Below are 20,665 nucleotides of genomic sequence, written 5' to 3'. Positions count from 1 at the left end.
TTTCTGGTTCAATGGAATTTGCTCCAATCACATATTTTTTCATGGAAGCCTGTCTGGGTTCCTGATGCTCTGCCCATACTTGAGGAGTCCAAGGGCTAAGGTTTGAGGGAAGAGTCAAAAATGTACACATACCCGACTTTCCAGTCTTCTGGGAAAAACAGTTTGTGTATCACATGGATCACAGTCAATTTTGGAAACACCATCTTTCAGCTTTTTATGTTTACAATTCTATTCCTTCCTGGATTGTTATAAAACCTTGGTCCTGAGATGCTTTACCCTTACTTGGATATAAAGCAGAAGAGCATCAGTTATTTGCTACTAATCCCTTGAATAGCTTAGACAAATTCCATGGGCAGTCCCTGATGTTTAAAACATTGGTAATTTCTGCAGAAGTATTTATGTGCAGAGTATAAAGCAGTAACCAGCTATGAGCAATCTAACCTTTTGGGAAATGGGAGATGACTTATTTGAGGAATGGCTTTAGGATCCAGGCCTTACTACAATCAATTAAGTGCTGAACTTGGATCCTTCTGGATAAAGACAAGAGTTACAGGTATAATTACTAATGAACAATTTAGGACACTACCTAACAAACTGGGAAAACCACCTTAGAATCAGTGCAGTCATGGCATGGTAATCAGTAAAGTGTTTGTGATGTGACATCTGAAAGACAAAAAAATCAGCTGCTTTTGGGCACTCCTTGCCACTGGGGACAAGGAGACATCTTGGCTTTGTGACAGTCACTGTGCTTGGCTGTACTGACCTGCAGGCAGTGGCAGGTTTGAGTGAGTATCCTCCTGAAATGGAGACTGCACTCACTGGCCAGTGACGGCACAAGCAAAGCTCATGCCACTCCTAACCCTCAGCAGGGTCTGCTGGGACCCTGCTCAGCACCTCAGCAAGGGTCTGTGGGGTTTTATTGCATTCTATTAGGTGCTTTCTCCTATATTCTGTCCGTTTGTGTTAGTACTTAACACTCTCACTATTGCTTATTTTAGTATCAGAACATCTGGCAAAGAACATTTTTTAAAAATCCTACAGACTCTTGGCTTGCTGACTTAGAAACTATTTTTAAACTGCAACATTCAGAATCACCTAGTGTCATTTAATGAAAAAGATATGCTTTTAGTGTCCAGCAGAAAGGCTGGGTGCCCAGCCTGGCTTGGGTTTTACAGTTTGTCTATTTTATTAACCACCCTTATAAAAACAATCTAGTGCTAAACAATATGAAATTAATCACAAGGTCTAATGCCTTAAGAAACTTACCATACTGGGAACTGTTTTGCAGATAGTCTGTTGGGTTTTTTTTAAAGCAGACAGATGATAGATTATGAATTTGAATACAGAGAGGATTTTATGAAACATGTTTTCTGAATCAACACAGAGCATAAGCATGTACAGACCAAGAGACTGAGGATTGTTTTGGAACCATATTCAGTAGAGAAGCAATTGGATTCTGCTGTAACTCTGGGACAACTGTTTGCACTGACATCTCTTCTGCACATTTCCTAGTATTCCCAGTGAGTTCTGCTACTTAATGTACACAATTGGAAGTGTCAGTTTAGTTTCAACAGGGACTCTAGAGCTCTCTGGCCTGTATCCTGGTGCAGGAAACTGTCCTTGGACACCAGCTGACCAGTGATCTCACATGCTGCTTTTTTCTGTATCTCTCAAGTTGTAACAGCATCATCAAGGCTGCATTACTTTCCTTGTAACTTAAAATTTGCCTAAGAATTATAGGTTACCCATTCAGAAGCCACACATAAAGAACAATTATGAAATAAAACACAATTCTTGGAAATGTGCAGACCACAAACATTTCTAATGCCAGAGTGGAACAGGACTTGAGTATCAAAGTACTTCTTCCTATTTTGCATATTGAAAATTCTGTGAAACCTGAATCAGCTCAGGCACACACAGTGTCCAACACAAGTGGGCAGTACTTTCATTACCTAACATCTGCTTTTGGAAAACTTTTGGCTCAGGTAGGAGTTGCACATACCCCTAGGTCTCTTTGTTGAAAAAATATCGTTAATTTTCCTCTTTGATGGAGTCCAGGTCTTTTCCCTAGAAACAAACTATTCTGTAGGGTAATGTACACATAGAAAGATATAGGGATGATTTTTGTGTACCAAGTCTCTTAGTGGTTTTCACAGCAGTGTTAAAGGCTCACAAAATAGGCTTCATGCTCCACTGCAAAAGATTAATTCTAGGAGGCCCCAAAATACGGAAGTAGTCTGGAATAACAGTAATGAGATAACTTATTCACGTGCAGAATCTGAATGGCAAATGGATTCAAACTGAAGGAGAGTTGGTTTAGATTAGGTATTAGGAAGAAATTAATTCCTGTGGGATTGATAAAGCCCTGGCACAGGTTGCCCAGAGAAGCTGTGGCTGCCCCATCCCTGGGACTGTTCAAGGTCAGGCTGGACAGAGCTTTGTGCAGCCTGGTCTAGTGGAAGGTGTCCCTGCCCATGGCAGGGGCTGGAAGACCTTTAAGGTTCCTTCTAACCCAAACCATTCTCTGATTCTATGAATTTACTTTTCTAGTTACTTTTGACTGCACAGACAGTGGAAACATGCTTGGATCCTCTGCCACCCTGATGTACAAGAGGAAAACAGAGTAAATCAAAGGACTTCAAAATTCACTTTGTGAGGGGACCAGGGGGAAACTTCTCTCTCCAGCTTTTAAAACGCTGTGTGCCTCTTCTGGTTGCTGGAACAGCCACTTTGACAGCTAGATAAGCATGTAAAGATGTGAACAGTTGTTGGGCTGCTCAGATTAACACTGTCTGAATTAGCCTTCTTCCACCTAAGGAATCAGAGCTCTGAAAAAGTGGAAATGAGTCCTTTGACTTCCTCAGCCAAAGCTCTTCCCAGTCCTGGAGAAACCTAAGTGCTAGTAACATTCCAAGAAAAAGATAAAGAAGCCTGCCTCCAGGCAAAAATCCTCTATGTTAGGCTGTTCCCTCTCCTCTACACAAGACAACAGAATATGGTTATTGTATATAAGGAACAGCTATTCAGTATGAGACATATTTGGAATGGAGGAATAAATATGTGTTTATAATCTGATCCTTACAAATTCAAAACATAGCAGCCTAAGACTTAAAAGAGGTGAGGGAAGCATCCTGCAGAGATTATGCAGCTTGCTAGGAGAATGACAGTGAGATTTTCATCATAGTTATGTTGAATAAATCTGGAAAAACTCTGTTGATTGAACTAACCTTGAGGCAATGTGTGCAAACCAAACTGTATTTTTAAATATTCTTTAAAAAAAGATCCTTATGTGTATATGGAAAAAAGATCATATAAATTATATTCTTCTGTGTTTATGCAGTGCATTTCATGCAGAAATAGTAGTACTTTATATAACACAGAGCACTTGCCTATTTTCCTGCAGTTCCAGTGAAAGTAAGTTACAGTAAGAACAGTAGGTTTGCTTTGTACTCAGAGATCCAGTTCATGTTTGTCTGCTGACCCATTTGTACCAGAAAGGCCAGTGCAAAGAAGCAGATAGCTGGGAACATGGATTTCCTCATTCTGCCACCGTGGTTCACATCCCCAAAATGACCTTCAGTGCAGGAAATGTTCCATGACCATATTTTAGTCACTTGGGTATGAGGTGCTGTGCTGGGGCTACTTGGTGAGAGGGGCCAAATGCAGAGGTGCTAAAGAAAATAGAGCAGATAGGGAATCTCTGTCTTACAGGCAGTGAGGGACACAAGTTTCATGGTGGAACAAGTTTCATGGACACAAGTTTCATTGTGGAACACAAGTTTCATGGTGACCTGAGATAAAATGTGCTCTATTTTTTCTAGAAATTTTCCTATCTACCAAACTTTCCTCAGTATCTGTAAAAACCTTTTGCATCCCTTTGCCTTGGAAAGGCAGGAAACCTGTCAGCACCTTTAACTCAGGTCTATGTACTCCAGACTTGCCCCTAGTGCAGCTTCAGGGCTGGATATCTAAACTGAGCCCAGAGAACAGCAGCACATGGGGGAATAAACTGCTACTGCAAATCGACTGTTTCAAGGTCAAAACCACCAACTGCTAAAAGGAGACTTTTTTACAGTGGTAAAGAAGTTTTTACCACTGTCACATCAAGTAGAGTAAAACACAAATATTCTAGAGCTACTTCATCACCAGAACTAAGTCCTGATTGCTCATATCATGAAAATACAGGAACCTCAGACAGAGAAAACCTGTTACACTGTTTCAGTGCAGGGTTAGCTTCTAGGGGTCAGCTAGGATTATTTTAAACAATCTTTGTGGCTGGAGGTCCTTGGGGAATTGTAGCACAGCCTATGAGACCAAATGGATTTCTTTCCTACTAAAAATTCTTTTGCCTAATTCCTTCCCTCTGCTTTTGTTTCCACTCTACATGAATGTGTCACCTCGAGGTCTGATTTGAAGTCCATTGAACTAAATAGATTTGGAACCTGGCCCAAACACCTACTCTGTGTGGCACAGCAAAAAGGCAGTTTCCCCTTTCATCTTCTGTCTCATATTTCTACCATATTCCTTAGGATTTCTAGAGAGAAGGACCATATCATCATCAGTAACTGCATCTGTTCTCAGAGAAGACTGAGTCCAAAAACAAAGTTAATAGGAATCTGTTGATTGACTACAGTAGAAAGTGGATCAAGCCTCAGTCCATGTGCATTTAGCCTTTTCCCTCAGTCATGCATCACAATCCAAATTATTACAAATCTGTTTTGTAAATTTGTAATATTACAAATTAAAATTATGTGTTCAGGTTCCTTTAAAAAACAAATAAAGCTCTGCAATGATGTTGTCTTTCAAGTAGTGGCAGAGGCTGACAATAAATGTGGATGGAAAAGTTGTTCACTATCCAAAAACTGCAAACACCAGCTCTAAATAAAATCCATATGTGCCTCTTGGAGGTGCAGGTGTCAACGATATTAAGCCACAAAATGCTTTGCATTAAAATAACTTTAAGGACCAGGTTAAGCTCTAAAAACTCCAGGGTAATTTGGAGTTAATCACCACAGCTAGTTTTTAATATGGTCAGACTGTAGAAAGTGTATGAAATTCATTGCTTGAAGGAACTAGTAGCACCTTATCTAGACACTATGAACTTCCATCCAGATTCAAGGCAAAGATGTAGTTTCAGTTTAAACATTCAAAAGGCTGTTGCTTGTGTTTTAGCTTTCTAGGGCTAAAGTCAAGCTCTTCACATCATTTTAATATATTTTCTGCAGATTAATTTCCTGTGTTTTCTTTTATAGTTGCATAAAAAATTGCCTATCAATTGCCCAGAAACTCTGAAGGGCTCATAAAACACTTTCTAGGTTGCTCTAGTTTAATTCCTGCTCTCAAGTTAAAATATTACATGAATCCACCAATCTCTCTACCATTGAGGAAACAAATTAAATGAAGCTTTGGTACATTTTGAATCCTCTCTGAAGTCTCTTTGAAGGTCTTGGAAGTTATCTTGGAAAAATTCTGAGCAGCTTATCCTATCCTATCATGTCAGTCCAAAGAATTGAAGTTCTGTCATCCATGTGGGAGGATACGTATTTTTTCACATACATTTTGGATGCTGATATAAAGATAGATTTTAAAAAAAATTTATGGTCAAAAAAGCAGAATGGAAACGAGCAATAACCTCAATCTGGCTGTGATAGCAAACATTCCTTGTGAAGGTAGTGACAAAGGCAAATCACAAACCAAATAAAGTTATCTAAGCATATATCAATAAGAAAAAGACATATCCCCAGAATGCCTATAGCATTATATTTCTAAAACAAATTTACTTCCAAATAAAAGTTAATTTTAACTATCTGACAACTACCCCTTGTTAGGACTCTCTCTTGCTGATATGAGAAGGGTAGGTGGTAGCAAGCAGAGTTGCATAGAGGATGGAAGATCAGTATCCCTTCCTCCATCCCAAAAATGTTCATGAATGGAAGGGTAAGAAGATTAGAACTGAGAGCCTCAGGGCTCTGGTGTGTGAGGTGGGTAGAACCCAAAGCTTCTTCACCAAATGGTTTAATGTATGTGCATTCTGCAATGGAAAAATCACTCTACCAGAGCATTCCAACAGGAAGGGTTGAAGATTTTGGTTGTAATTCAGTGCAAGATGTGCTGCACTACACACACGTTCTGTATTTACTGACAAAATGTCTGTCAGGTCAACATGCCCTGCACCGTGCAATGCTGAGTCTTTGTCTACACTGCAGAGCGTAGGCTGTCACCTGGACCAGCTCAGGCACTGCTGAAGGTAGCACTAAGCTCATGGCAGGCACATTTTTCCTGCTTCTTCAGCAAGTTTTGCAGTGCAGTGAGTTCTGCACTGTCCCAGGATCTAAAATAACTAGTTCAAAAATTCAGGTATTACTGGGCCATGCTGCTGTCTACCATGCAGACAGAGCCTCACTCATTTTTAGGTGATGTTCTCAGCCCACTGTTGTGATACCTCATCTGGTACATTTTTAGACCTGCTATATATATAGGTGACACCTGGCATTTCTGTATCTAAAGAGGAACAAAAGTACATCAGAAAAGTGGTTTGAATTTGATAAAGAAAAACCATAGTACCAAAGAAGCTTAAACTTAAACATGTTAGCAATAAGAATGTTCTTGGAAGGCAGTGTGTTTAGTCAGGGCAGCAAGCTTAGAAAACACTGGAGCCAGATGGGCTGATTCATACATCAGCATGCAGCCTTATCTGCTGAGAAATCAAACCAGCAAGTGGAATGTAGAAACCTTTTCTGAATCCTGCAATTGTGAATTTTTGCTTCTGATGTAAGGTTTTCTTAGGTTTACATACTTGATCTTTCAGCTAGACTCTAAATACTTTGATTTATAATGGTTGAATGTAGAAATTATACAATCCACAATAAATGTTCCAGCTTTGAAGGCACTGTCCATAGAAGTGCCATAAAAGACAGCCACAGCTAAATGCTCAAAGAACTTGGACAGGAAGTTTATTTTCATGGCAGGAGGCAGAAGTTCCACTTTAGGTCATGAGCTGATCCGGATCTGAGAATGATGGTGAATTCTCTCCCTGACTACAAATCCCCTCTCCTCTGATGATGTCTGGAGCATCCTGAGGTGGAAGGAAGGAGATCAAGCTCAGAAGCATGTGATGTCCTTTGAGTCTCACTATTGTGTAGAAAGAGTCTCAATTCCTGTGACCCTAGGTTTTTGGTTACATGTGTGTGATGATAAGAAGAATACAGTTCAGATGGTAAAATACTTTTCAGAGCTGCAAAAGGAAGGAATATCTAGATCTGTATATGAAATAAGGTGTGGATTTTGCCAATGCTAGAAAGAATACATTTTAAAAAAGGAAAGGTTAGCAGGGAATCTGTGGTAGAAGCTGGTGAACCACTGATGGAAGCAGAAGATCCTTCATAACATATGTCTGAAAACTACTTAAGACTCATGATGTCTGGTGCCAGGGAGACAGGATACAAACACTGCATCTTTGTGTCAGTGAGACCAGTGTCACTATGGAGGCAGAAGACATTAATTCCAGGGGGAGAGCAGTGCCAACTTTTGTCAAAGGATTCCTTTCAACAGCTCCTTCACTTAGGTAGCTAAGAAGTTCAATGTCCAATGAAAGATGCTGCCTCCTGGCATTACCTCTGCTTCATTAAATAAGGAGACAGTGATTTGTGCAGTTACACTCTACAAGGCCTGCAGAGAGGCAAGAGAAGAGCCCCAGGTCACTCTGACTAGCATTACTCATTTCTGTAATGCAGCTTGAGAAATGGAGGGGAAACATATGTGACAGAATATAACGAGCATTTATGAGAGAAACTCACATGGATGGCCAATGGCCAGAGTTCTCACACATTTCATTAAAAAATAACCAGGAAAACCAGAGAAGTGAATTTCCTGCGTATCATGGGATGTTGCACAAAAGACATTGTATGCTGGACACATAGGAATGGAAAGGTGGCACAAGATCTGCAAGAATGCTTGAGATACCTATTCAGATCAGGCATGAACAAACAATTACCACTGAAGACAGAGCACCAAATATTATACACATAAGCACTTCAGAAAGCAGAATGTAAATCACCCCTGAAATCACAGGAGACTCCTGGTTCTCTTTTACCTAACATTGTTACAGGGGAAATCAGGGGAAAAACAGACCTTAGTGGGATTCACATTTTTAATGATACAGTGCACAGCTAGCAATGTAACAGCCCATCATTTGTAGCAGATTGATTAAAAATAGATTTTATGAACAGCTAAGAGAAGATAATAGATCACAATTCAAGAAAGGCACATTCTGATAATTTTCCATACTTATCATTTTAACAAGGAGTACAAAATTCCAGCTGAAGACTATGAATAGGAAGAATTTAACTTGATAAAATGGATATGAGAGTTTACATGGGGCCTTACTCTTCCTTACTAGATCATTGTAGAATGTTTTAAAATCTTCATAAGTATCATGACATTTACAAGCTCATGAACAGAAAAAAGCCAAAACAGTTCATTGCCAAGGAGCACTTGAAGCAAAACCAATCAATCTAGAAGCATTTATGTTTCTATAGTAAATACAATACAGAGATACTAAAAAATAGTAGAAAAAGTTCCTGATTGCAAATGCCAACTATTGAGTAGGATTTCTGTGATTTAACTTTAACTGTCAAAAAATAAGCATCCAGTTTTCCTGTGTTCCCTCAATAATCAGTGGAGAGTGACAGGAGTCTCCAGGGAAAAAAGTCTTCTCATTCTGGGTGACAGGATGAATCACCCTCATGTTTCCAACAGCTGTAAAGGGTATCTAGATTATTGTCTTCCCAACTGAAGCTTAGATTAGCTGGAAAAACAGACCAGATTTTGGGCACACCAGCACACCAGTCCTTCTTTTGATCTGGAAACAAAAGAGGGATTTGTGTTCCCAGCACCTTACTATTTTACTAAGTTCTAGTTTGCCAAAGAAAGCATTTTGCCTTAGAAATTTTCTTTCTTACATAGTAGACCATTATAGAGAAAACTCCAATGGATGTTTTAAGAAAATTCCACTGGATGTTCCAACTCCAAAGAGTTGTATTTAAAGTTGAATGGGCTCAATCTCATCCTAAAAGCAAAATTAAAACAAAAGCAGCATCACAGCATCAGATGAGTTATAAGCTCAAAATGGTTCTTCCTTGTCATTGGTTAAAAAAAGGATTCTAGATACCTAGATCAGATATTGATACACATTATCTGATAGAGAGAGTAAACAATTGTCAGGGCAGATGAGTCCAACCCAAAACTGATGTGTGGATACCATTGTATGGTGTGTGGATACCATTTATTATCCAGTAAGTGCAGTGAACACATCAATCCCACCTGAACAGGAACCTTCTTGTGCACTCATGTCCCTCTGGCTTTGTGCACTTACTGCCTCCTGCTGACAGGCTGTGCTCAGGGAACAGCTGCTTTCCTCAGACAATTAAACTCTCTGGAGAAAGCCAAATAAAACCCCTTTCTATGATGCTGCATGAATACTCTTTTATAAGTGGAAATGTGGGGTGCCACTAAGACAGGCATTTAGGGAAAAGCCCCAGTCAATCTCCCAGCCATTAGGCCATGTCGGGAATGCTGGAACAGGCTCGTGAAAGATCCTGCTTAGTCTCTTTCATACAGTGGCTCTTAATAATGAGCATATAATAAATGTACAGTCTGGAGAATTTACTATACAGTATCCAATTGGATTTATATAGTCATAAACTTCCACAGCACTGCTTCTATGATTTACAACAGTCTCCACTAATTATGAAGCTATGCCTGGACCTGAGATGTAAAAGGTAAACGTTACCAGACTGGTTGTACAGTGACACTATACAAATGCACACTTGCCAAAGCAATTTTGAATTGCTTGTTAACAGACAGCCATTGCAAATAACCATATATTTTGGTCTGCTATTATGAAAAGCACCAAAACCAGAAACCTAGGAATTGTGGGATGGTGTTTTATTGTGACAGAGTTTAGAGATAAGGAGTCTGGAATGGACAGTCAATGAAAGGACTGCTCCTTCCTGCTGCCTGGATTGTAGGGGATTGGACTTGGTAGCTTACCTGATCCCTTCACAAATCTATACTTCTGATTTCCTAAACAGAAAACACCACGGGAAATACTGTAACTTACTGTAGGACAAGCCTCTCATGACCTGAATGGGTACAGGAAGATGTTTACTTCATAGAAGTTTTCCAGCACAAATATTTAATTTTGTTGTTACTCAGCACATTAAATAACTATTTCAGAAAGGACTATTTGTGACTAATAGGAATTACCTGGGCATCGTGGGCAGCACAGCTGTGGTACATGCACAGGGGAAGCACAGTGTAGACTTGGGCATCTTATTCTGCTGCACAAAACATTTCCATTCTGCAGATGGAACATAGTACATAGTATTTTAATGAAATGCACTGTCTTACAAATTTCTGTGTTCTCTATTCTACATCCAAACTTTTTTTTTAAAGCCTTTTTACAACATTCTGGTTTCACTCACACTGAGGTATGCCCAGATACTTCCACTGCCTTTGAATTTATGCTGGAGGTCAGAAATCCTAAAAAACCTTAAAATCAGATGAAGTGTCTAAAAATGGATAGCAACGATCTCCATTTCTCTTTTTCTTTCCATTTGTCTTTTTCTTTTGAGCAGATTATGCTTAGGAATTGCATTTCCAAAACCAAGACATGGATAAATGGTAGATCTCTGAGATATCCCCTACTGAGGGTTAGTTCAAGACCACAAGAGACAATAGCATCTGTAATTGCTCCTGAAAACTGTGGAGAGTCTTTTGTTTTCCTTTTATTGCTTTCCCAGTAGACAAAAAAACCCAGATGGTAAGTAGCCATTTTTCTAAGAAACATGAGTTAAGTCTTGGGAATAGGGTTCATTATTCATGTCATTAACATAATATTCTATTTGACCACATCTAAGTTTGATTTATAATTAAAACACAGGGAATTTTCATTCTCCAGTGTCTGTAACCAGAAAAGACTATCCATTTCAAATTCCCATTTCCCATCTATAATTCATCCTCTTAATTTAACTCTGAGTTGCTCATATTTATAACAAGAAAGATCTTTCAGCATGAACATTGATACTAAGTTATGACTGTAATTTTAGGTGGTGTCAGGACTAAACCTACTTTATTTTCATATGCCTTCTGGAGCACTGAAATGTTTTCAGTGGATGTGCAGAGTTCCCTAGACAGCAGAGGTACAGGCTTTTCTATTCATCCCTTTCACAATAATTCATTGACAAATATCTGCAGACCACAGGATGGAATCCTACTGTTAGATCATTGCTAGCCACAAACTACAGTTGTGCATCTGCTTTGGAAAGAGACACTAAACATGATTATCACCATCTGTTTCCAATAAGAACTGAAATGAAATATACTGATTTTGTAGAAAAGGAGCAAATTTTAGACTGTAGGATCTTCACAGATAGGGGCTATCCCTGGTCTGCACAGCTGCTTGCCCAGCAGATGTGGGAGCCTGTGAAGCACTACTGTGGAAGAGAGGCTGGCACTGCCTGCTGACCTGTCTCCATATTGCTGACTTGTCCTGTTCTGTGACCTCACTCTTTTTCATTTTAAGTCCTGTGGAATCTCCTGAGGTGAATCTTTACTTTCTGTGCATGGTCAGCTGTGATAAAATTCTGCAGGCCAACTTTGCTGCTCCACACTGCCAGCCAGACTCCACTGTGTGCCTCAGGACAGAGCTATTTTACCTGGTCCTGTGCTTAGTGAGACTGATCTTACACCTGCATTCACAGTGCCAGCTGGGAGAACAGCCCCAGCACCAGAGCAGGACCCAAGTGCTGGTCAGTCTCTCTAAGCCAGGGCCAAGGTCACATTTCTTCATCAAGTACCAGAGAGTGTTGATGATCTCTCTCCCAAAGCTGGGCTAGCAGTGCTGAGGGTGGAGAGCAGGCATTCAGCCTGAGATCTGCAGATATGACTGTAACACAAGCAAAAAATTGCTTTAAAAAACTGTTTTAGGGAGTAAAATAATGATCTGACAAATTGTGAGTGCTCTATTTTACTTGACAGTAACAGTCAACAGGCTCCACTATGAACTGGGGGGCGGGAGGAGGGGTTGTAAAAGGAAGGGGGAACAGGGTGAGAACACTGAATTATGTTTAGTTTTATTCTGGCTTAAGTATGTAAATTATAACTTGTAAAAATACAATACTATACACACACAAAAACAGGAAAGCTTTTTTTTTTTTTTTTAAGTGCCAGGCTGTATAACTTGGCCTCTGTTTAGTTAATTTGCCTTGCCTTTTTCTTAAACATCAGAAGTGTGTGTGCTGGGGGACTGGATAGACAGACTGACTGTTTAGAGACAGAGCAGAGATCTCTGTCTGCTGCCTGGCTGATGTGACTTGTTCTGTGCAGACATCACGTGAATCACAGTGTCTGTGGCCAGCAAAGACATTTTGATACACTGGACATAAAGACCCCTGGGGATTTTTTTGCTTTTCTCTGCAGTGTGAGGGAATTGGTTGCTGCATCAGACTCTCTACAGATCCTGCCAGGCAATCACATCTCTGACTTAGATCTCTCTGACTTGCTGTCTGTGGCACACTTAACTTTCATCTTTTACACTGTCATATGTCAGGTTTATGGTCTGTGCTTGTGCTCATGATATGTTTTCTAATGCCTTTATTTTGCTAAAATTATAAATTATTGAGGGTTTCCTGAAGGAAACTCATGAAACTGATGAAGCTTCAGGAGCTTTTATGGTAGATCAGTGCTCTGAGGGCATGATTTTGGCCAGGACAAAACTCAAATGAGTGGATGCTACAGTTGCTATTTGCAATCATCTTCCTTCTAGACAACAAGAGCCACATCCAAGAGATCCCTCAGCATCCTCACTGTTGAAATTATCCCAGGTTACATTTTGCACCCTCGTGGCACACCAAAGGTAAAATATAGCAAACAAGGGAGTAAAGTCCAATCCACTTCTGAGCTGCATGTACTGGAAGGTACCATAAGCAGTTTCCTTCTTTACTAAACCTGCTGCCCTGAACTATCACTTTGTCTTCCACACCCAAGTGAAAAAATAAAACAGACTCTGTTTTTTGGAGGCTCATAGTGTGTGGATGTGTCTGGGTCCCAGCAATGTTGCTGTCTAGAGGAGCTGACCAGGCACTTTCCCATCCTTCCAAACTGTCCAACATCTCTCTAAAAACCATTGAGCATTTATTTGTATCCAGATCTCTAGGATTTCCAGTTAATTTTTTCCCCACCCAAGACACATTCTTCCAGTGATTTAATGAGTGTTTTACTCCACACAAACTCTGAGGGAGTTTTCAACTTGGCATATACATCAGCAAAAGTTGAGTGGAAACTCCTTTTTGCTCTAAACAAAGACTTTTCCTTTCCTTCCTACTACATTGTTTTTTCTCTCACAGCTGCATTCTGCAGCTAAACTTGTGGAACTACTGTTTGTGCATCTCTGTACTGAATTGTAGTAGCAGATTCCCTCAGAGCAAATGCTGCACAGGGGCCCAATATTTTACACTTGCAGGGAGGAAAATAGCAAGGAATACTTTATTCTTCATTAAATATAGCAGACAGAACTCAGCATCTGGAGTGTCTCATGTGTTAGTGATTAAGATCCCTTATTGTTTATTTTAAAGTACTCTAAGGGACATAAACTGCCCTCATTTCTGTGCCTCCTCCCAGCTGTATCTGACATACTACGGGGATCTCTGACTGCTGTGTTTTTGCATCAGCCATCAACTGATGGGAGCCCTTTCATGTTCTATCCAATTCTCTCTGCTCCCCACAACCTTTTCTCATGTTTCATCATCTCATTCTTCTTTGACTGACTTTTACTAACAGTGATATCTAAGCCCGTTCCTTCAGCACTTTAGGGCAGCAGATGCTTTGACTGAAGATGTTTGCAGTGTACACAGATCAAAGTACCAAATTCAGGTTCAGCATACTCATCCATGTTGGTGGAACTGCAAGGATTTTACTTAGGTAGTGGGGCCTGATCAGTTGAGATGTAAAGCCCAGCATCCACAAAGCTTCTGGCTAATTAAGGAGTTGTTTTGTCTACGCTATGCAAGAATTTTTTGCCAGTATTGGCCTTCTCTGTTAATATTTTCCTTTCACTAGGATCACCTGCCTCTATTTCCTGCAGCCTGACCAGGACCCACTAGTGAAAATAGGTTTGGGCTTTGTCAAATTGTAGCTACATGAGACAGGATTCTAGTCAGTGAAGCAAGCAGGAGTTGTAGGATCAATAACTCAGCAGTCCTACCTCTGAGCAAAGACAATTAACGCAGTAAACAAGGCCATACGGTTCTAGATAAGGATGCCATCTTTCTCCTACATGGTATTTCTTATCTTGAAACACACAGTATGTATCTGAATCTGTAAAACAGTAAAGAATTGAAAAAGCTATGAATGAAAATTTCCATTCCATGTTTATGAAGTATATTTAGATGTGCAGAGTTTTCTGTAAACTATTTTTTCTTTTCCTGGAGAATTACACAACAGAAAGACCCTTAATTCCACATGCTGTTTTTTCTTAACTTCCAACCCAAAATAAATTACATGGCCTCCCCTTTTTCCAAAATTGCAGCTCCTGAAATGATGATTAAATGGCTTTCATACAGGTGAGTTCATCTTTTCACCTGTTTATGTAAGAAAATTTAAGTGCCTGATCACTCAAACAGGCTTATAGGAAACAAAACCTCTTCACTGTAAAACCAAAGCAATTGGTCCAACTCAAGAAAATCCCAGGTTGTACCACAGAGAGATGTTGAAATAATTTATGCATCAGCTTTTAAAATATTCTAAGATCTTTTGTTCACTAAGCACTTCTGATCTTGCAGTTACAGACTTGCAGAAATCCACATACAAGTTTGACATTATTGTCCTGTCCCTTCCTGTCACACTATGGTTTCACATTGAAACCCCAAATCTCTACAATAAAAGGGTGTTTCTCATGTGTTTCCATGAGGGAATTCCTTTTTGTTTATCTTAATGATATCCAAGTTCAGTTTAATTCATTACCCACAGTATAGATGATACTTCAGGATATCTTAACAAAATACCCATCTTCCATGTGCTAATCCAAGCCAGGGACAGTCTTCACATTCACTGGGCTCGAAGAAAGTAGCCAGAGCTAGGGACTGTTAGTAGAAGCTCTGATCTGCTTTCCCTTCACACAGGAGCATGACAAATGGAACACAGGATGCGAAAAAGCAGACAGCTGGAGTTTGGCAATTTCTCACTGTTCCTTCTTTGAACAAGGTTCCTGCACATGGTTTTTCTGTGAGTGAGTTCAGTGGGGCAGAGGGCCTTTCTGGAACTCACTCTCTTTTGTTTCCCTGCATCTTCCTTGGAAGCAGAACCTGCTGATACTGGGGCTAAAAATTTTTAAGAGCAAATAATGTCTTTTTTAAGAAGGAGGCCAAAATCCCACCTGTGCAGGTAGGGAGAGCATTCCAGAGACCTACTAACAAGGCTGAAGCAGTCAATACCTCCTAGGTTTATTTGGGTAGCTATTCCTCCTTGCCATGATTTCTGAAATATGTTAACATCTCCCACAGATGACAGGCTTTACAGAAATGCTCCCTTTATTTTGTTTGTAATCTTTTCAATTCTTTTCTCAAAGGATGTTGAGAATCTAATCCAGTTCATATGAGGGTGTTTTTACAACACGACAGAACAGTCTTGGACAAGCTTTACACTAGCTGAAAAGTTTAGCACAATAGTCTTACACATGGGACAGATCCAGATAATCTGTCAGATGTTTACAGAGGTTACTAAATAGAATTAAGCACACTCTTGACTCAGGATATTTGAAATAAAACAGATTCTCCAAGTGATGTGTTATGTTCTTTACGATGCACTATAACCTGTACAGCTTTAGGAAAATGTACCCCAAGTTGGCTGTGGCCTGATTCCACTAAATACAGGATTAGAAGGAGGAAGAATGTTAGAAGGTTTAGGACATTCTTTTCTGAACCACATCTGAAAATAGAAGGAAAATGCCCAATTTAGGTGAATGTGACAGCTTTGCTTGAAGTCTACTTACGTTTTACTTGTTCTAGTTTACTTCCATCTATGAAAAGGAGACAGAGCACACCAAAAAAGATAAAATGAAAATCCTCCAATATCCACTTTCTTTCCATCTTTATCATCAACAGGAAAAGAAAGAGCCTCCAAGAAGAGAATGTTGAGCTGTGGGGAAAAAGTACTAAATTAATTAAAGTAAAATCCAGTAAGATACTCAATTATTTCATCCAGCACACAGAATTCTTAAACTACCAGAACAAAAAAAAAAAAAATATCTGTATCATGCATCTTCCTTTCATGGAAACAGCTTTGTCTTCAGATAATTTAATTTTTGGAGAAAGGGACACATTCCTATTCATGAAAGCTGAAAACTGGATATTCCTTCTAAAAATGTCCTTATTTTGTTTCAAAGCAATCTGTCAAGGAAGCAATCTAAATTCCCAAAAGTTCTCTTTCCCAGGAAACTAGTTTGGGCTATGTTCTTGCAGAGCATCACTTTCAGAAGTATCTTTGGTGTCAATTGCAACATGTTTGCTTCATGCTAAAGTCAGCCTTGGTGTCCCTGGAGTAGAGATCCTGTGGAAATCCCTGTTCAGGGTGAGCCACTGGCCCTGCTGCAGCAGTGGGAGTTCTCCTGACCACATCTAATAGGCTTCCAGCACTATTCAGCTCTCCCCTTCGCCCCTCTCCCCACCACTATTGTTCTGGTACTGTGTAGAATTAATTTTTCTAGAGTTAACCCTTCTGCTGCCTTGATAGCTGAGAGCAGAGTGGGGGAATGACTTGGCATCTTCATTCCTGTAGATCTTTAATGTCAAAATCCTGCATGTGGGGCAAAGCTTAATTTATTCTTCTCTGTGTGGTGCAGAGCTGGTATTGTACTTGCTGCATGGGCCATTCTGTTTATCTTTTTCTGGGGTTTAACAAGTGAATTATTTTACAGAAATAATTAACTAAAGTTTTTTTTTAAATACAGCCAACTTAAGATCCTACTATTTTGCTGCTCCAATGCTTTTAAGCATTCATTGCAAAAATGTTATCTTCCAAGAGTGCACTTGTCCATAACTTACAATGTTGAAAAGATTTGGGTGTGATTTTAAAAGCCTTGATATGGGTTCACTATTAGTTTTACAGAAGCTTAAAAACCCCAAAAAGAGTCACTAATGGAAAAATGAAAAAAACTATTTACTGTTTTGTAAACTAATATGGCCTCTTCAGATTTCATGTAAATAACAGAACTATATATAAATATGTTCAAACTTACAGATATCAAAGCAAAAATAATAATTTATATAGGCATAAGTAAAGTGGTGGATAACTTAAAGAAACTAGACAGTAAGTTAAGAAGCCATTAAAATGAAGATCTTCCTGTTAAGACTGTTGAGACCTAGGATACTGTAACAAAGGGTATGTAATCTGATTTTATCAGCAGCTTCATTACCTTCACTGTTCAGGAATTCTCTGTATTCCCAAACCACAACCACAATGGACATCTTCCTTAACTAACTAAACCTGTGCCACTACTCTGTACTCAGTAAGCTCATTCAAAACAATGCAAATTGCCTCTGAAAATGTTTAAAGAAACTCCTTCTTTAAAGCAAGTCCCTATTCAGTAACAAAACATAACTTTCCATTTATTTTGCAAGTTGAGAATAATGTTTCAATTTCAGAAGAAGAGTTTAAGTAATTTTTCCCTTTCCAGTATTCAAATCACATAGGACATTTCTGAAGCCAAACATCCTTTTAAAAACCTGTTTAACATTAAAACCTCATAATTTAGTCCCAGGACATCATGCATGCATTCAGAACAACAGTAGCACATCACTGGGACTAGCAGAAATGTGAATGTTTAAATATTTCAGCCTTCTTAGGGATTGCTTAAGCAAACAATAATTATAAATGGCACACAATTATCCTTTGTGCAGCGCCTTATCTGTTAGCTAGGTTGGTTAGTTGGAATAGAAAGGCTCAGAAATCCACCCATTTTAAATGTCAGGTCTTGAAAAAGGAAGAACATTACAAAACTTGGACTGCTTGTTTTTAGAAATGCTGTACAGTAATGTGAGATGGAGGAGTTAATAACAGAAATGGGATGGAGACTTTTGATGTTGTTCTTAATTCTCTTTAATTTCTGTATTGTTGTTACTCCAAATATAAACACATACTTTTCACTATTAGGACACTCCCTTTATTTCCCCAAAGGGCAATGTCCTAAAAATATTCCTGGATTTAAAAAATCTCAGTTAGTATTAACCTGTTAATTATTGGTGTATTTTCTACATTGTAGAAACAAAGTCATCCACACCTTACTTAGTGTGGATGACTTTAATTACTTAGTGAAATAAAGCAGAAGGGGCTCTGTTTAACGCCTCGCCCTACAAAAAGCCCGGCTTGGTAACTACAAGAGGCGGTGTCCGGCCTCGCCACGTTTTACAATTAGTGAAAAAAACCCGCAAAATCCAAAAATGGCAGTGCCGGGGCCAGCTGGCAGGGGCTGCGGCGGTGCAGCGGCGGGGACAGCTCAGCCCCGACGGCCGCGCTCCCCTCCATCACCCGCAGCGCGAATCCTGTCCCTCCGCTCTTCCCGAGCCTTTATCCCTGCGGCGCGTCCGCCCGCTGCCGTCGGGAGGTGGCCGTGGGCGGGCGGCTCCCCTGCGGGCTCCGGCTCTCGCTGCTCGGACAGAGCAGCCTCCCCGGGGGAGCCGGCCCGGGGAGCGCCCGCCGCCCCGCCCGGGGCCGGGAGGGGAGCTCGGCTCGGGGCTGCCCCTGCCCGGGGCCGGGCCAGGTGCCGCCGCTGCCCCGAGGGGGCGACGGGACATGGACCGGCGGAACGGGACAGACGGAACGCCCGGAAGGCGTCGAGTCCGTGCCGCGGCCTCGGGAGTAGCTCCGGCAGCGGGACCGCGCCTTCCCGGGGCCTCGTCTCGGACAGCAAAGCTCACAAACCTGGGGCAGGGCTGGAGGCCGCTCCGCTCCGCTCGGACACCGCCGCGAACAGCGCTCGGGCTGGGGCGACCGCGCGGCTCCGCGCTCCGCGGGTACGGGGGGGTCCGGCCAGGCGGCTCCGCTGCTCACTCACGTTGCCATAATCTTCTCACGCGGCTTTTAGGTGTCCCCTTCGATTGGGGGGGCAAGCAGGGACGGACGGGGTCCTGTCGCCGCCGCCGCCAGCCCTCGACCCCCGAGTGATGGACGGGAGCGGAGAGGGAGGGATCCGCTACGCCCGAGCTGCGGGCCGCCGCGGGGTGGGCGCTCCGGAAAGTCCCGGGCTGGGGCACCTGCCACCGCCTGCCGCCCCGGCGAGGAGCGCAGCGAGGCCCCGCGGCCGGAGGATGCTCGGCGGCGGGTCCTGCCCCGCAGCCCCGCCGGCAGCGAGCGGCGGCGGGAGGCGGGGTGAGCAGGTCCGCCTCCGCCCCGGCCCCCTCCTCGCCCGCGCCCCGCGCCCGCCGCCCGGCACAGCGGCGTGGCTGACACGGCTGGGGTGGAGCCGCTCCGCCATGGGGGGCCGCGGACAGGGGCGACACCGGGCGCGGGGCTCGGAGCCCGCCCGCCCTTCGGGCTGCCCTCCCGCCCGCGGAGCAGCCGCGGCCCGCGGGACCCGCGCCCGGCGGTGGGGCCGTGCTCCGGTGCCTTCCAACGACCTGCGGCTTGGGTGACCGTGGCCACTTTTCCTCCGCGGGAACACAGCCCCGCGGGTGGCTTTCGTGGAGAGCGGACTCCACACCGTAGACGGCTCTTTAATGGGCTTCTCCTAGTCGGGGTGCCCCACGAAGCAGACCTGACGGAGTTAGCATCCACTGGGAACTGCCAGACACCTTCTGCTGATACCTTCTGGTCTGATTTATTGTGTTAGAAGGTTTCAAGGTCACATTGAGATTCTGGTGGAACTAAATTAAACCCATGACTCATTATATGCTTGGTCAAACATTCTTTTTCTGTCTTCTTGTAGCCCCTGTAACTAATAAGAAGAGATCAGTGAACTCTTGACAAATGATCTGAGAAAAAGGGTGAGGTATGAAAAGACATCATGTGGAGAAACAAATTACAACCTATTTCCCCTAGTTTGGGACCAGGGTGTTTGGGAAGCACTGCTGGGAGGTTGTACACCTCTCAGGCTTAGTAGATATTTTCAGAAGGCTGAAAATTGAGCAGAACTTTCGTTTCTTCCATTGTACCTTAGCTGGACAAAACACTGAAGGTACACTGTATGGTAAAACCTTATACTAGCATGAGGAAAGATAGATTACTTGCTAAGGCTTTTGTAGTGTGACTTTATGAGTAACCAAGGCTGTGTGTCAGTCAAATGCAACTCTATCACTACTAATATTAAATAATGAAAAGAGAAAGTTCTGGAGCTAAGCATTTTGAAAACATTGCTCCATGCCTACTTCTGTGTCACTCTGCCACTGTCTTGCTGTGCACAGACAGTAATCCATGTTCCTGAGGAAAAACCACTGCTTAAAGCTCTTAGTTCCCAATGTGATGCCTATGGCTGCAGACTGATAGTTTAGGGACAGCCACTATATGAAACAGGGATGGGCAAACAGAGAAAGAAATGGTAACTCTGAATCAGAAGTATGATTGTAACTTGCACGTGAAATCAGAGAACCTGCTGTGTGCAAGCTCCAGTCCCACA

The 20,665-nt window shown here is 41.8% G+C and overlaps 1 protein-coding gene across 3 annotated transcripts in view; it reads right to left on the bottom strand.

Moving 5' to 3' along the window:
• The window catches only part of CHRDL1 (chordin like 1), a 38,484-nt gene extending 19,264 nt beyond the window's left edge, over positions 1–19,220 (bottom strand). For all 3 annotated transcript variants that reach the window (XM_036402483.1, XM_036402484.1, XM_036402485.1), the window contains exons 1-4: positions 18,976–19,220; positions 16,049–16,194; positions 14,264–14,376; positions 10,267–10,360 (exon numbers count right to left, since the gene is read on the bottom strand). In XM_036402483.1, coding sequence (XP_036258376.1) covers positions 10,267–10,360; positions 14,264–14,376; positions 16,049–16,154 — 313 coding nt within the window. In that variant the 5' untranslated portion in view covers positions 16,155–16,194; positions 18,976–19,220. The remainder of the gene's footprint in view (positions 1–10,266; positions 10,361–14,263; positions 14,377–16,048; positions 16,195–18,975) is intronic.
• Between the last annotated feature and the right edge of the window lie 1,445 nt (positions 19,221–20,665).

Source organism: Molothrus ater, chromosome 14 (genome assembly GCF_012460135.2).
Source record: "Molothrus ater isolate BHLD 08-10-18 breed brown headed cowbird chromosome 14, BPBGC_Mater_1.1, whole genome shotgun sequence".
Taxonomy (NCBI): domain Eukaryota; kingdom Metazoa; phylum Chordata; class Aves; order Passeriformes; family Icteridae; genus Molothrus; species Molothrus ater.
The sequence above is the reverse complement of the archived record's forward strand: the minus strand, read 5'-3'. Positions and strand labels throughout refer to the sequence as shown.